Genomic DNA, 16,122 nt, shown 5'->3' on the forward strand with positions numbered 1-16,122 from the left:
CTGTGGGTATGGTATTCTTTGGGAGATGTGCAGTGTTGTTTTTGCGCCAAACATACCTTTTGGAATTATGGCCAAAAAGTTCAACCTTGGTTTCATCAGACCATAACACATCTTCACAAACAGCAGGACATTTAAACTTATCATTGCAAAGGTGTGTCTTCTACTGTTCCTGGGAGGAATAAAATGCTGTTCTATTTGTGATCAATTGCATGTGCTGTAGATTGTTTATTTCCTTTTTTCGATGCTATCCTCAGGGCTTTCTTTACCACAGTGCAAAAAAGGGCACCTGCCCAGTTCCCCAAAACTGTCATGATCCTATCCACAGCTAGAGTTTTTCCCAGATTATTTTAATGAGCTGGCTTGCCCGAGGCAAGAATGGAAAAGTGTGCCCAGCTATTTTTCTACAGAGGCTATTTTATTTACACTGCCCTTACACACACTGCCTTTACACACACCTGCCCATAAACACACATATACACATACACTGCCCTTATACACGACTGCTCATAAACATACATATACACATACACTGCCCTTACACACACCTGCCCATTAACACACATATACACATGCACTGCCCTTATACACGACTGCCCACACACACTGCCTTTATACACACCTGCCTATTAACACACATATACACATACACTGCCATTACACAGACACACACATATATACTGCCCTTGCACACGTCTGCCTTTACACACACCTGCCCGTAAACACATATATACCGTACATATACTGCCCTTACACATCCCTGCCTTTACACACACATATGCCCATACACAGACACTTACAATTGCAAAAATACCTACACTGCTCTTACACACACTTGCCCATACACACAAGCGTACAAACACACACATATATACACATACACCCCTTTCTCCCCCATCTCTTAGCTCTTCCTGTGTTGAGAGCGCGAGGTCTGTCACTTCAGACCTCTGCTTTACTGCATCCTCATCACTATGCGCCAGCTATTGATACAGAGCCCAGGGATGATGTCATATCTTGGCGCACAGCATCTATTGCCGGTGCATAGTGATTAGGGAGCACCTGAAGCCGAGGTCTGTGACAGACCTTGCGCTCCTTAACGTTGGGCCGGTTAGAGGGAGATTGTGATCTCCCCAACCAGTCCTGCAGGCTGCAGCTGCTGATGGGGTGGCTGTGCGCCCTCTCGCAGCTGCACCCAAGCCGAGTGCCTCTCTCACCTCGCCCTTCCTACGGCCCTGGCTGGCTAGGGTTTGAGAAGCTGCAGGGAAAGGCGGAATGGAATACACCTCTCCCCTTCCTCAAAGAAGTTTGTTCTAACGAGGCTTCATGTCTGGAGTGTGAACAGAGTGTTTTCTTTGTGCCTGTCTCAGGCGAACATGAACAGTGCAACCCCTGAGCCCCCCAACTTCGCCAAGCAACAAGTTCCACGGAGCCACCTTTGCCCCAAGCAGCAGCTTATCAGTACCCCCAAACACCATCCTTGCTCCAGCTTGTCATAGCCCCCAAACAGCTTATCAGTGCCATCGGCGTGGTCCAGGTTGGAAGGGCTCTTTTTGAACAATATTGAAGTGGCACAAAGAGATGCATGCAGGAGGAGACATGAACAAGTGTTATCAGGTGTCCCCTGGGCCCCCTAGAGAAGCCACTCCATCGCAGTCATGACGGTTGCAACCTCCTTGGTCATGGCACCGTGTGTAACTCACAAAGCAAAGGCAGGTGAGTAAGAGTGATATATCTATTACTGCACATAATGTCACACGGAGAGGACACGTGCGCGACATCGTGAGAGAGCCGTCCACCTGCGTCCGACCGTCATGGGACCGCGGCGGACACGATAGGTACAACAGTATCTAAAACAATATATAAGTTGTGTGGGTTCACTAAATGAGAGAGAAGATAATTTTAGCTAAACACAAGCTAAATGTTCCACAAAAGTGTTAAAACATTTTTGCCACAAAGGGTACAAAAAAGGTAATAAAAACAGCTTTGTCCTTACGGGGCTAATGTAGCTATTCTGTCTGCTTAGGCATGTTATGTGATCACACGTATACTTTTGTATACTGCATATTAAACAATAACTGTACTTTGAGGTGCGTAAAGAAACCCTGATGAAATCTCTGTGCTTCAAGTAACTCGGTAATGCCTCATTGCTTTGTTATCCAAATGCTACGTTCCTGAAATAGCATTATTGCTTCAGTCTTATCTTACACAACAGATAAATACTAATCCACTCCTTTGTGTGATGGTATCTAGGGCACCTTCTGCTTCAGAAAAGCATCTTATTCTGTGTAATTTTTGTTTAGCTCAAGGTTTGCTAAAATAATATTATTGTAAACAAATAATCCTATTTAAAATACATTTTTTTGTTAATTTTCCTGCCTGCACTAGTGTAAAACTGAAGCCCGCCGAAGGGCCCAGTGCCCATGCCCTGAAGAGCGTGAGCGCCACTACTTTCCCTGACGTGGCATTTTCTGTACCATGGTTAATTTAAACTAGTGAGTTTTCTGTTGACTGAAAAATTTTATATTTATCTTCTATGGGTTGACCTTGGGTTTTTTTTTTGGTTTTTTTTATCTGGTTTTGTATATATATATTTTTTTTTACTTGTACAGCACTTACCTTCTCCTCATCCATGTAAGATAATAAATGTTGTCTAACTATTTTCAGGTAACCATTCATTTTGGGATTAACATTCTCTTTAAAGCAAACCAAACTTTACATTGGTCAATAAACCTTAAAAATAAGATAAACTATAATCAAAGTGCCTGTCATTAAATGTGTAACAGCTATTTTAAGTTGTAAACAATACAAATTAAGTGGCCGTTCTGCAAGGGGGAGAATTTGCATTTTGGTAAATATTGTGTTCTAAGCTCAATAGGTATATTATGTAAGAATGGTGTACCTGGAACCTTTTCTGAAATACAGCCATCCTTCACCTGACATGAAACTATATGGGAATTGAAAAAAAAGAGCTCACCCTTATTTGTAGCCTGAAGTTTATAAAAAGCCTAACGTTTCTATATAACATAATATAATATTAGAACTCTAGATTGTAAGCTTGCGAGCAGGGCTCTCTCCACCAAATGTATCGGTTTGTCTTAGTCTGTCAATTCTTGTCTTGTCATATCCCTTGAATTTATGTATTGTATTAAGCGCTGCGTAAACTGTTGGCGCTATATAAATAAAGGATAATAATAATAATAATAATAACTTCAGGTTCAGGTCATAATGCTAGAATATTAGCAAGCAACATGAAATGGAGAAAAAAAAAAGTATTGTTAATTTTACACAATGCTACTGGGTTTTTTTCCACCTCAGGAAAAGTGAATACACTTTTTTGTTCTTTTCACAGCCCAATAAAACCTGTAAATCAAGCAATTATGCGTTGGCACCAGAATGTTATTACCGTTTAGTACTCTGAATACTGGTAAGATCTTTACCAGCAAGTCTATAAATTCCTATTTTCCAAATAAACATTGTGTATGCCTAAAGTAAAATATGCACGTTTATGTGAAATTATACCATATAATAAGCCTTAGTGATGTTATCAGGGTGTCTTGTGTATGTGTAAATACAATAAGCTGGTATAAATGCAGCCTGATCTGGTTCTTGGTCTCTTGACATACTGGATGGGATTCATTAAAACCTCCATCTGCATAAGCTAACGTGGTACAGAGACCAAATAACTTACTGGTCACGCACGACCCACATATTTTTGCGCATTATTAAACATTTCCTTTGTATTATGACCTCACAATTACGTCAATCTTTATCCAGTCTATTGTATTTATTTATTTTTTTTCTTATGTTTTATAATACATTAAAGTTGCTTTTTGCTCTGTAAGCAAGTAGCGATGCAGTGGCCAAGCTATGTAGAGTGGGGACCTGAATGAATATGTTGGGTAATGATGACATATTCTAGTGGATTACAGCTACTTGAACCTGATTGAATCAGTTATAAGGTAATTATTGATCCTCTGTGCTTCACAAAAAAAAAAACCAGTCATCACTTGGCTATTTTATAGAGGCCCTACCAGTTTCACTTCTGTCACTGGGCTGTGTCACATGCTGTTTGTGTAGCATAACCACTGTACTACAACATTACGACCAGCTTGGGTTTGTGGCATTGTCTATCGCCCCACTGCCCTCTAAAAGAGGAAATCCGTTCTAGGGAAAATGGAAGTGAGAAAAGTGAATCTAACGGACTCTCCTCTTTAAATAGAACAGGGCTAAACGGGAAAACACAGGGGGATCCATATCTGTGTACCTGGTACAAAACAACATAACTAGGTGGCCATGACTTTGAAAGCTATAGCCAGTCAATCAAACCAACAGAATGACTCACTAAATCATACAACGGTGTGTAAGTGAAAAATGCTTTATTTGAACAATATAAAATACACTTATAAAGGGACTTTAAAATGTTTCATAAAAATAAATACCATTCACTATATATATATATATATATATATATATACACACACACACACATACATTAGATTAAAAAACATTCAATACATGATATTTATAATGCAGACGACAAGGTACTGTGCACGTGTATCTGAAGGACACACAGAAATACACCTGAAATACACCACTCATTCCATATTTTAATACATCTGCATTAACAGCTGGGAGTGCCACTCCTGTATCTATGAAGAGGTTAATAGCGTTAAATATTACTATAGCTTTACCCTCTGGCTGCTAACAAAGATCCCATTGTTTGCATAATAAACACAGGGCCACATGGTTATAATGAGGATAATGTACAATAAGGCAACAAATGGTCGCCTTATTATATACCATAATTTGGTATTACTGGTATGATTGGTTAACTGTTTACATGTATGTAGATGTAATGCCGGGTGATATGGAACTTGTCACATTCATAGAATTAATGCTAGGCTGATGGATGACTAGGACGGGTGGCAGAGCCCTTTCCACTAAGATGGCTGTAATTTTCTTCACATAGGGCAGGGTTAAACAGCAACACTTTGTCGATGGATATACTGAAACTCTTATGATCACATAGGACAGCATGCCTATCCTACATATAAAATTAGACAATAATCAAATAGCATTAAGGGATGCGTAGTGAGCATGTGAAGCCCATGGCTGGATGACGAGGTCCTCTAAAGGTATGGAATACAGTTTCCTTTAAGGTTGGGTAGCCAAACTGCTAGCAAATGTGTACACTTACATGTTTTTTCTAGTTTTCTTGTGAAAAATTATCCACAATGTATGGATCACCCATAAAGCAATAAATAGCAAGTAGCGGGTTGTGTGATCAGGGGTAGTGGAGATTTGTGCGCACTCCGGACACCTAGCATAAGTCGTTCATACCTGACAGCTTTGTTAGCAGTTTGGCCGATACATTGTAAAAATGCCTTTTCTTTCTATTTAACATGCAGCATTTGAAACATTTCGTGGCAAAGCTCTAAATCAGAAGTGGGCCGATATTAGCACGGCTAAAGTAAGGGAAGGTAGTTCTCGGCAGATATTTGCAAGTGGAAGCCAGGGAGCGAGGGGTGATGCTCCATTGCAGAAATGGTCCATTTTTGACTATCATGTAAAAACAGTAGTACTGACCCAACATTGATAAAACAGTTACAATGCAAGGCAACAGAGAATCACAGACAAAAGTAGAGACATCATCAAGACCATTATCTGGCTGGAGTTTTGAACAAACGTTACTTCAGTTGGTGAGCTTGATCACTTATATTTAATTCTTTGAAATACAACTCTATCGCTAAGTTCAAACAGTAATGCTATTTTTGTCAATACAAAACATTTTGTTTATCCAATAGACAAACATAAACGCACATTTAAATTAAGCATTTCCCACCCTTTCCCTATAATCTTTAAAATAAAAATATATAAATATACATAAAAATAAAAGTCTCAAACATAAATAAAAAGGGAGCATTTGCTCCAGAGAGCAAGTACAGGCAACTGGGTTTACCAGAGAGGAGTCGCCTGGAATATTAAGGTCAATGGCACCTGTCTTGAGTGTTGTCTTTGATTTTTAAGCAGCTATAATATTAAGGATTTCTCTAGAAAAGAAGAACAGGCTCACCTTATCAATTTTAGTAAAATTATTCTAGGATGTCCAGAGGACAACAAAGTACCGTGCACCAGTATTCGATTGGTATAAAGCACTTCCAAAAAGCACGATGGTGTTTTTACTTCTACTGTTATGAGGATCCAAAGATAAAAACAAAGTGTATGAAGATGAAGCATGTTACCAGTTTTGTCACATGGTCCACAAATACTACTCTTTCTTCTTAACACCAAAAACCAAACTACTACTTGTAACTCATGCTCTTTTTTCATTCAATGGAAACCTTTTCCATTTTTATCCGACTGGACTTACACTTTCTGTATCTTTTTTTTTTAAAGCAAAAAACTAACCCCTGTCACCAACTCCATAACAAGGCTTGGGTCTACATTTCCCACTGTTTCCTCTGTGTGCCTTTTAATTAAAACGTGTTTACAGACCGACATGTTTGGGTAGGATTGGGGGAAAACCAATATTTTGACACACAAAATCCCTTACCGATCACCTGAATGCCTCTCTATAACTGCCAGTCCAAATTGGTTCAGAAACAGGTCTACTCTTGAAAACAACATTAAAAGGGACACTCCCTTGTATGCACAATAATGCATACGATAGTTAAGTGTCACCTGTAAATTGACGTATCCTCCACTTGCAATTTCAGGGGTTCATAAGAATCTCCACGCCACCAGGTGCTTGGCTTGCAGGAAATGTGTCCCGTTTACCAAAAGTATACTCGTTGCCAGCTCTAGTGCTGGCTTGTGTGAGATTTCTGAGACCCCCTGTGAGCACACACAGAAAGAGCTCCCTTGGATTTCAATGGTAGCTCTTTGTTGCCAAAGGCAGACAGCAGAAGGGGAGATATGCTGTAACTTATTCCAAAAGTTAAATATCGCAAATTAAACTAATTAATATGCTTTCTTCAGTTGTGGGGCTGTATAAAGCATTAGATTGTCCCTTTAAATGTTGTATTGTCAAACCTCACACGTAAAAAGAAAATTACAAAAAAAACTCCGGAGTAATTGTTTCCTGGGACACTGAGTGAGCAAACTTTTTCAAAGCCTCATACTTTTCTTTTTTTCTCCTTTCATGACACACATTGTTCCCCCCCCCCAATAACCTATAGGTTATTATAAAGGTTATATTGCAATAAAACCTTAAACAGCTACCTATATCTTCAGCTTTCTACTGAGCTTCGACATTCTTTTCCATTTTTAAAAAAAAAAAATCTTTCCGTTACCTTCTTTTGTCCATCTGCACATGACTACTGCCCTTCACATATATGTCCATATTAGTAATCCAAACTTAACATTAAATCCGTACATTTAAGAAACTCATCGTTCCCTGTGTTAAACGTATATATATGGATTGCCACAAAACTGGTACAAAGCTTCATAGTAACACACAGTTAGCACTGATGCTAATGAAAACTGGTTTTGTTTTACCTTTTTCTATCGGATTTCACTGCAAAAAGACAGTTGTTGCCCTCTGGAGTCAAGGTATGACCAAAAACTTACATGAAAAACATAATTTCTGCTTAATCGTGACCATACATTCCTTGAAGGCTGAGTATTTCTAACTGGAAACCTCATGGCACACATTCTGACCTGCCATAAAGCAATGCACACAAAGACAGGGGTCATCTGCCTAGCCTGCATATAGCAAGAATGCACACCTATTAGAGCAGGCCAAAGAAGTCTTTTTTTCAATGCCCGTCTTTGTAAGGCTGTGGTTTAAGAATTCTACTGCATGAATTGTAGGTATTGATGAGGTGAGATGGGATAGGAAGAAGCTGGCAATGTTTCCATTGTTAAGAATAGGAGTTTCCTGAGGACTTGACGATGGTAATAACGCTGGTGGCAGCTACTTTAGCTGGAGTGATTGTTCCCCGGGACACCGAGTGCGCAAACTTTTGCAAAGCCTCATACTTGGCTCTCAATGCATCCAGCTCCAGTTTTATGGTTGAGTTCTCCTGTGCCAGCTTATCAACTTCCTGTTGCAGGTCGTTTTTTTGCTTCTCTAGTTCCTCCTTCTGTGAAACGCGCTTGACACGACAGCTGGCTGCATAACCCCGATTCTTCAGGGTCCTTCTTCTCTGTTTCAGTCTGACTACCTCCTCTTTGGATAAACCACGCAAATGGTGGTTCAGCTCCCGCACGGACATGGACATTAGTTCATCATCTGAGAGAATTGGTGTGTTCTCTCCCATTTCCCTTTTCACCTGCGTAAGTAATAGATTACTAATTAGGTTTCTGTATAGCTTTCAAATACAAAAAGGTCAATTAAGATCAGAAGGGATTAACAAAAATATGGATTATGTAATGATATAATGCACTGACTTTCAATAAGTGTTATTGCTTCTCCATTGTTCATCCCAAAGAAGATCAACGGCAATAGTGGACTTTTTGGGGATGGGATATGATTGTAACAAATTTGGATTAATATTGTACATCATACTGCGTGTGTCCTATATTCTTAATGTACACTAGATTTGTGCGAATTTTGTCAATTTGTACGAATGTCTGAAATGACGAGGGACCCCAACGAAACAAGTGAAAAAAAGCAGAGAGCTGTCACTCACACTCACTCACGCCCTCTCAAGGTCTTTCTACCTTCTCCGGCAACCACTTCCGTTTCTACTTTCCCGCAGCTCCACTTCTTGTTCTTTTGCCTTTGTCCACTTCTCAGTGAACTAGGCCTCCCAGAACACTCCGCAAATCTAGCCTCTTGGTGGCAGAGACACAGGGACAGCCTTTCCCCTGTTCCTCCAATCAGAGGAGAGGGTGTGCCTAAAGACTCCACCCTATTGCAGAAGTGCTTCGGGAGGCCTGGTTCAAGGAGAAGAAAGAAGACAGAGGAACAAGAAGAGGCAAGTAAAAAGGAGACATAGAAGTGGTCGATGAAGAAGGTAGGGAGACATTGAGAGAGAACGACTGAGGGTGTGAGAGAACATGAGTGAGAAGTGAATGAGGGTGAGTGACAACAAATTTAGTTTCTGAATGGAAAAAGCCGTCTGAGCTTCGTCCGAACCGAAAGCGCAGGAAACTAAATTCGTTCACTGAAAACAAGCAGAACAAAAACGAAAAAAAAATTGTCCAAGTCGTTTTTGGTCCATTTGCACAAGAACAAAAACACATGGCAGTATGAAGTGAATAATAATGGAAACACTCGTACATTAGAAATGTTGAACAATAGGATCCAGTGCTGAACATTTAGCTATGATGGAGACTTAAATCCGATTTATCACTTTCCCCAAATCCAATACACTAAATAAACTAATCCATGTTTACAGATAAAAATAGGCAAATTTATGCAATAAAACCCATACCTTATTCATCCCATTATGCCTGCCCTATTGTATTTGCTGACTGTTGTTGTCTGGGTCAGGCAGACTTTGTAAGTTATGGGTAGGCAGAAGAGAGAGTGCTTTTGGACAGGAAATTGATTAGGTAATGCTGGCTCTGCCACATAAACAGTTTCACTGAAGTTAACATTTAGATATCTTAAAAAGAAAAACCTACACCAACTGTCAAACAAAAAGCGCAAGCTATAGATAGTTTTCATTAATTATTTTAGCTATGCAGCTGTCCAGTGTCATCCCCATGACACCATTAATAGCTTTTGCTGACTGAGCCTGAGTTCTAAAAGGATTCTGTGCCATTGATAAGGAGGGAATAGAGGTGGCTTCTCTCCTGAGCCTCTTATGTGCGCTCCCTCCAAATGCTTACATGAATGCAATAGTAAGCATGGATGGCGGGTGCATTATGATCCTCAACCACTGACATGAGAAATCCACTAAAACCGGAATGCATAGCTGGGGGAAAAAACCCTTTAAAATCAGTTGACACCTCAAAGCAGAAGCAAATTACTAATAAAGTCTTATGGGAAGGTTCACTACCTTTAAGGCCTTGGATGACAGTCCGTCAGATGACATTTTTGCCTCGTGGGTGTCAAGCTGTAATGAAAAAGATCAGGAAAAATAAAATTTCTAATTGATGATTAATATATTTTCACTGATAAATTTACATTGTCAGCAGCAATCAGGATCTTCATTCCGCTAGACTGGGTTAAGATAACTGTGTGGAAAGACAACAACATGTGCTATGTACATATTAAACATATGTGGACACTTCTAATTATTGGATTTGACTGATTCAGGTATATAAAATCAACCCCTCACAGCCATGTACTCTTCATATAAACTGCCTCTGTAAACCATGTCAACACAAGAACGGTCAATCGGGGCTTCGTGAATTGGGTTTCCATGGCAGAGTAGCCACACACAAGCCTAGAATCACCATGGGCAATGTTAAGTGTTGACTGTAGTGATCTCAAGCTTGCTTTCATCAGACTCTGGATCAGTGGAAACATTCTCTGGAGTGATACTTTGTGGTTCAACTACTGCCAGTCTGAAAGACCAATATGAGGTTGATGGATGCCAGGAGAATGCTGCCTGGTGTAAAGTTTGGCACGAGAGGGGTAATGTTCTGGGGCTGTTCTTCATTGTTCAGGCTAATACTGTAGCTCTAGTAAAGAGAGATATTAATGCTACAACAAACAATGACAGTCTAGATAATCCGGTGCTTCCAATTTTGTGGCAAAATTTGGAGATTGGTACTGAAGAACTTGCATAGAGCAACAGTGTTGGACTTCACTAATGCTTTTATAAGTCTAGTTGCAGCAAATCCAAGCAATGTTTCCAACAACTGTTTTGTTTTTTGTTATGTGAAGCATTCCAATATCCAATTGCAGAACGTATGATCTGGCTCTTTGTTTTTCTGTATCTCTACATCCCTCCCATTAAGTTTGGCTTCCCACCCACAATCTTTCACAACGCACAGCAGAAGTAATAACTATCTCCACCCCTCTGTAGTTAAACATTAGCCTACTGATCTGTCACAAGATTTTCTTCTACAAGGAAGTTACTTATGTAGCCACAGAAAATGCGGAAGCATTTAACAAAAAAAAAAACCCCAATACTACTTATTGTGTATAGATATTATATACCACCTGCTTACATAATCTGTAATAAATAATACACTCTGGTATCACAATGCACATTTAAGACCCACAAAGTGTTCAAAGTGTTGTATTTTAAATAACTTTCACTAAGTAGTAGATTATTCACACCGTTGTCCCCAGACCCACACATGCATTACCATGCTCTATAGGACGGCGCCCATTAAAGAATCAAGGTATGAAACAAGAGGACAACTCATTACAAAAAAAAAAAAATCACAGAGCCAGGTACTTGAAATATATTCTTTCGAGAGGTTGCAGAATCATGAAGACTTCGATATATTCCCCCTGCTCTAGATATGCCATGTGTGAATGTCCATGCAGGGACCTAGCAAACAACGGAGCAACTTGGTGACAGGTGACGTGGAATGGACGAAAGCTCACTTTAAAAGCGAGTCTGGGACTAGACACATCTCATGTTGTGGACAGCTCCATAGTCGGCTGGATGAATCCGAAAGGCTGATGAGGGTACTCTGTTTTTTAGGATGACAGTTTTCCTAAAATGTATCATGGGTCTTTATTGTGACTATGAAAAAAAAAAAACATTCAGGATGTCAAAATGTAACATCACCTCACAAAAAAAAAAAAAAAAAAAAAAAAAAGAAAGTGTTCTGATCAACTGAAATAGGGGTTAGGGCATTATGACCATTAGGGCACCAAAACAGCACTTCTGAGCAGTGCAATCGCCATGAGTCAGCGTTCTGTTTAAAATGAAAATAACTTACAACGGCTGCTTTCAATTATTTAGTTCATTAGCGGAGTTTAAAAAAAAAAAAAGTCTTATAAATGGTTGCCCTCAAAAAATTGATGGTCTGCAAAACAAATAAAAAAAAGGTACGTGTAAAAGTAAATGCCCCTGTGGGATTCACCTGGAACCTCCAAGGGCCACAGGTTGGGTCCACGGCTTTAAATAAAAAATAAAAACAAAAAAACATTGGAAAGCCAAGGGAAGATGGTGCTGACACTCCAGGCCAGACTGTTTTGCTAAGTTTTACTTTCCAGTATAGTGATAGAGGTTGCGATTCCGGGTATATTACGAATGGAATAGTGAATTCCATTATAAGCGTGGATCCAACCTCTACTATAAGTTGCATCCGGTATCATGCAGACTCCCAGCACAAGTTCAAACTGTTTTTCTATTTTATCTGATGTGCGATGACTTCCTGAATCGACTTTAAGCTTATGACATATTGAGAAGCAAACAGCAAGACTTTCCCCTTCTTGAATCCCGGGGAATTCTTCCTTGGCCTTGCGGTCAGGAGACTGAGACAAACTCCATAACAATAAACACACACACACCCCCCCTCCATGTCAGTTACATACAGACAACTCCCAGGAAAAAAAAAAAACCAGGAATGTTACATAAGGAATGTTACACACAACTCCGGAAGAAAACCAACATGACTTCATCTGGGAGCAATCAGCAAGAAACTAACAGTGCGTGAGCCAGAGATCTCTCTGCTAAGCAAAATTATTCGACTTTCACTAGCAATAGACGTTTAAAGTCACTGGAGTAAGCGTTGGGCATCTAGCAATGCAATGTTTGACAACACCCACCCCTATTAAAAACACAAACAAAACAAAACCGTTTATTGCTTAACCATCAGAAAAACAGACTACAGATGTTCTAGTGTCAATATAAATGTAACTTGCTAAATCCAGTGTATATATGTGTGTGTGTGTGGGTATGTGTGGGTGGGTGGGTATATGTGTAGGAGTGTGTGTGTGTGTGACATCAGTGCTGTTGACTGTACAGAACCACACAGCGAGCTAGGCACGAGTTACTTACACACCGCAGGAGGCCCGTATTAATACACACACACACACACATAAACACACACACACCCCAAATACAACACGATCTAAACAATGTAATGTGAGCCAATGCCAAAAAACGGAATACAAGACATGTTTATATCACGGCCACCGGCCTCTAAATACAGCAAGGTGAATACACCATCACAGCGACAAACCCTCGGTGCCAAAAGGCCGGCGAGCTAGTGCGGGTAGAACCGGGATTTAACCTACTGGGAGACCTTATAATGATATAAAGGAATGTAAACAGCATTCTAATGTAAACACTGATCACAATGGTCACCCTATGACCACATCGTACAAAGGGGCCAGCTTCCTTGTTGCCACCCTATAAACACGCTTGCGATAGGGCGATCGCGAACCAGATCGCCCCTCTCCTTATTATTACACGGATCGGGTCCCACCCAGTCGCGAAGGAGACACTTCAAGAACTAGGGGTCTTCTTACCTGCTATCTCGTGGAATGGAGGGGCAGGGGGTCCTTAGCACTGAGCGCTAGCTGTAGGCGTGCTCGCTCAGAACTGCTGAGTTGTAATGTTACAGTTTCCTGGAATTACTCACTCACAGATTCCTTTCATTCATAAAAACACAGTCATGCACTTACGTCACCCGCGAAGGGCGGGGAAACCTCTGTCACATGATGGGAGTGGTGATGTCATGCCCCTGCTAGAGCTAGCTTAAAGGGGCCATGTCAGGCCAGCTTGCATTATTTTTGTCATTGTTTTAGTATTGTCCACTCTGCCTGCTGAGAAATACTGTGTACACACACACACACACATTATATATAAATATATATTAGTATATAACATGGCATTCTATACCATTCCTGTCTTATTGTGTACATTCTTCCTACCAAAGCACTGTATAGTATGAACAGCATAATTTAAAAGGTTTAGACAAATTATGAATAATAAGTAGTATCCCAAACAGTGTCCACCAATGAACAGTCCTTCTTGGTACTCACATGACCCTGTTTTTTTTCCGGATGACCTGGGTAAGAGCTTATCGCAGCGTTCTATATTTTCTTATTATAAATAAAATACAATCTTCTTAATAACAATTAGTCATAAAGTCACACCAAAAAACAGTAAAGCCCCTCCCCAGGCCCCACCTCTTATTACACCACCGAAATAGAAGCAGACTTCATTCACACATAATTTATATGGTGGTGGTTTAAGTTTCTTTACTATTGGGCAGCAAGAAATACAGCATTTAAATGTTTCAGGTTTTTTTTTTTTATCAGAATGAAGGGTTGTTGTATTATTTGAGCCCCCGAAAACTAAAACTACCTCTGTAAGAACTATGATTTTGCGTGCAGGCTAGTGAAATGTTACTAATGAATCAAATCACTTGAGGACTGAGAAATTCAGACTACGCTACTACGTGACTGTCACACTTCCATAATTCTCCTGATTGTGCTTAGGTAATCAAAAGTAGTTATGGAAGGAGCCTGTGCGTCAACGACCAAGTGAAACGTATCGGATTCAATATTGACCTTTAAGCAGCCAGAGACAGACACCGAATGCTCCAGGTAAATCACTCCAATCAGCCTAACAGACTGAAAATACCTAATTGTATGAATAGCATTTGTGAAATTTCTATGCCATAAACACCATTCCAGTTTTAATATGTTCTAAGACATGGTGAACTTGAATCCAATGTGCCCTAATTCCCTACTTACCTTTGATGCCACACAGTCACTAGAGGTTTACCTACCCCTGCAAAAAAAAGATACTACTAATAGTTTCTTTAAGGGAATTCATTCTAAGCAAACACAATTAGCTTTATACCTTTTCCAGAGTTTTATGGCCCAATCTCTTCTTTTCAAAGAAACTTGGAATATGCCACTTGGAATATGGTACCAACTAAGCCTTCAGCATCCTCTTGCTCAGAGGCCATGCCATCTTCTTCTTTTCTGAAATGCTCTTCCAAGGCATTATCTCATGCACCTAAAACGACCCAGGAGGGCTCTAAAATGTTAAGCATTTTACCAACATTTTTCACGCTATGTACACAAAGGGCGTAAATAGGCTTTTCATTGTTGGAGATCTACTACTATACAACAGTGGGACATATGATAACGTAGACCAACACAGAGCTAACCAAATGCTGCATCTTTGGTTACCAGAAGACCTTTCAAGGTGTGAATGATGGGCTTGTCCCCAAAATGAGCCCACAGATTGGGTCCCAGCAAACAGCATCCAAAACAGGGAAACAACTCAACTGTGTGGTTCTTTACATTTATTTTTCCATAGACCATGTATAGCATGACAGTTTTGTGTAACCATTTATGTTTGATTATTACTAAAAAGTGTCTGTATTATGAAAATATTTTCAATATTAGAGAACGAGAGAAACAGTGTTATATGTTCCTGAATCCAATCTCAAGTTGGTTTTCTTGGAGACAGAACTTTGAGTACAAGGATTTTGATTTGACGTCTAATTTATAGATGGCACATCCACCTTATATTTCCTTGAATATATATGCACGGTTCTGCCAAACCTCCCACATCAGATACCGGTGCTCCTATAATCAAATTATATCTTGGTTTGCCAATTACCTTAGGATACACAATAAATTTATAGGAGCAATAACCTGCTTCCGGACTACGCCTAGCATTGACTTACTCAGTATTCTTGTCCAACTGAACACCTACAAAGCTTTTATTATACCCATGCAACCCAATCTTTCTGAAATCCAGGTATGGTTGGTCTACATAAACATAACGTTGACAAACCCCAAGGATTGTGCTTCCTAATGATAAGCAACCTAAAACATAGGTGTTTGCCAGCTTTATGTTTTTGACATGTCTTGTGTGTCTACATCTCATAGCTTACTTAGCAGGTTAGGTTGACCCGACACCCCCCATTATTTAGGGGACTGAGACTTTGGTCCCCCTAATTGACTCCTCAAACATTATATATGTAAAGATCCAAATTTTTTGCCTTTACATGCCATTTAAATGTTATTAAAAGCATTTACCATGGTCAGCGGCTTTCAGTCCCAGACTGGCCATCTGGCAAACCGTACCACCACTAAGGCAGCATACTGGTGCTTCGGTGCGCAGCTGCCCGCAGGATACCCGCATCCACATGCTGCAAGATTAAGTGCCAGGGCCCATTTTAATCCCATGTCCAGCCCTGGTGGCAATAAAAAAAAAACCCCCAGTATTTGTTTCATCCCCCCCCCTGCTGATTAATCACGTGGCTAGCCTAGCACCATTACTTAATAACTATGAA

General features: G+C 40.1%; 1 protein-coding gene across 1 annotated transcript; it reads right to left on the reverse strand.

Moving 5' to 3' along the window:
* Positions 1 to 7,859: 7,859 nt before the first annotated feature.
* LOC149284345 (transcription factor MafK-like) lies at positions 7,860 to 9,983 on the reverse strand. Its single transcript, XM_089496781.1, has 2 exons — positions 9,948 to 9,983; positions 7,860 to 8,270 (listed from the first exon to the last, which is right to left on the reverse strand). Exons 1-2 carry the CDS (start codon positions 9,981 to 9,983, stop codon positions 7,860 to 7,862), a joined length of 447 nt encoding a protein of 148 aa, XP_089352907.1.
* Positions 9,984 to 16,122: the final 6,139 nt, after the last annotated feature.

This window comes from Sceloporus occidentalis, unplaced genomic scaffold (assembly GCF_023333645.1).
Source record: "Sceloporus occidentalis isolate IW3139 unplaced genomic scaffold, rSceOcc1.0.p SCAF_94, whole genome shotgun sequence".
NCBI lineage: Eukaryota > Metazoa > Chordata > Lepidosauria > Squamata > Phrynosomatidae > Sceloporus > Sceloporus occidentalis.

Excerpts from the sequence above, each read along its gene's own strand:
- LOC149284345 (XM_089496781.1), bottom strand. The coding sequence starts at position 9,983 with ATGTCATCTGACGGACTGTCATCCAAGGCCTTAAAG. Across the intron at positions 8,271-9,947 it reads TGTCATCCAAGGCCTTAAAG|GTGAAAAGGGAAATGGGAGA; the intron begins GTAGTGAACCTT and ends TTACTTACGCAG.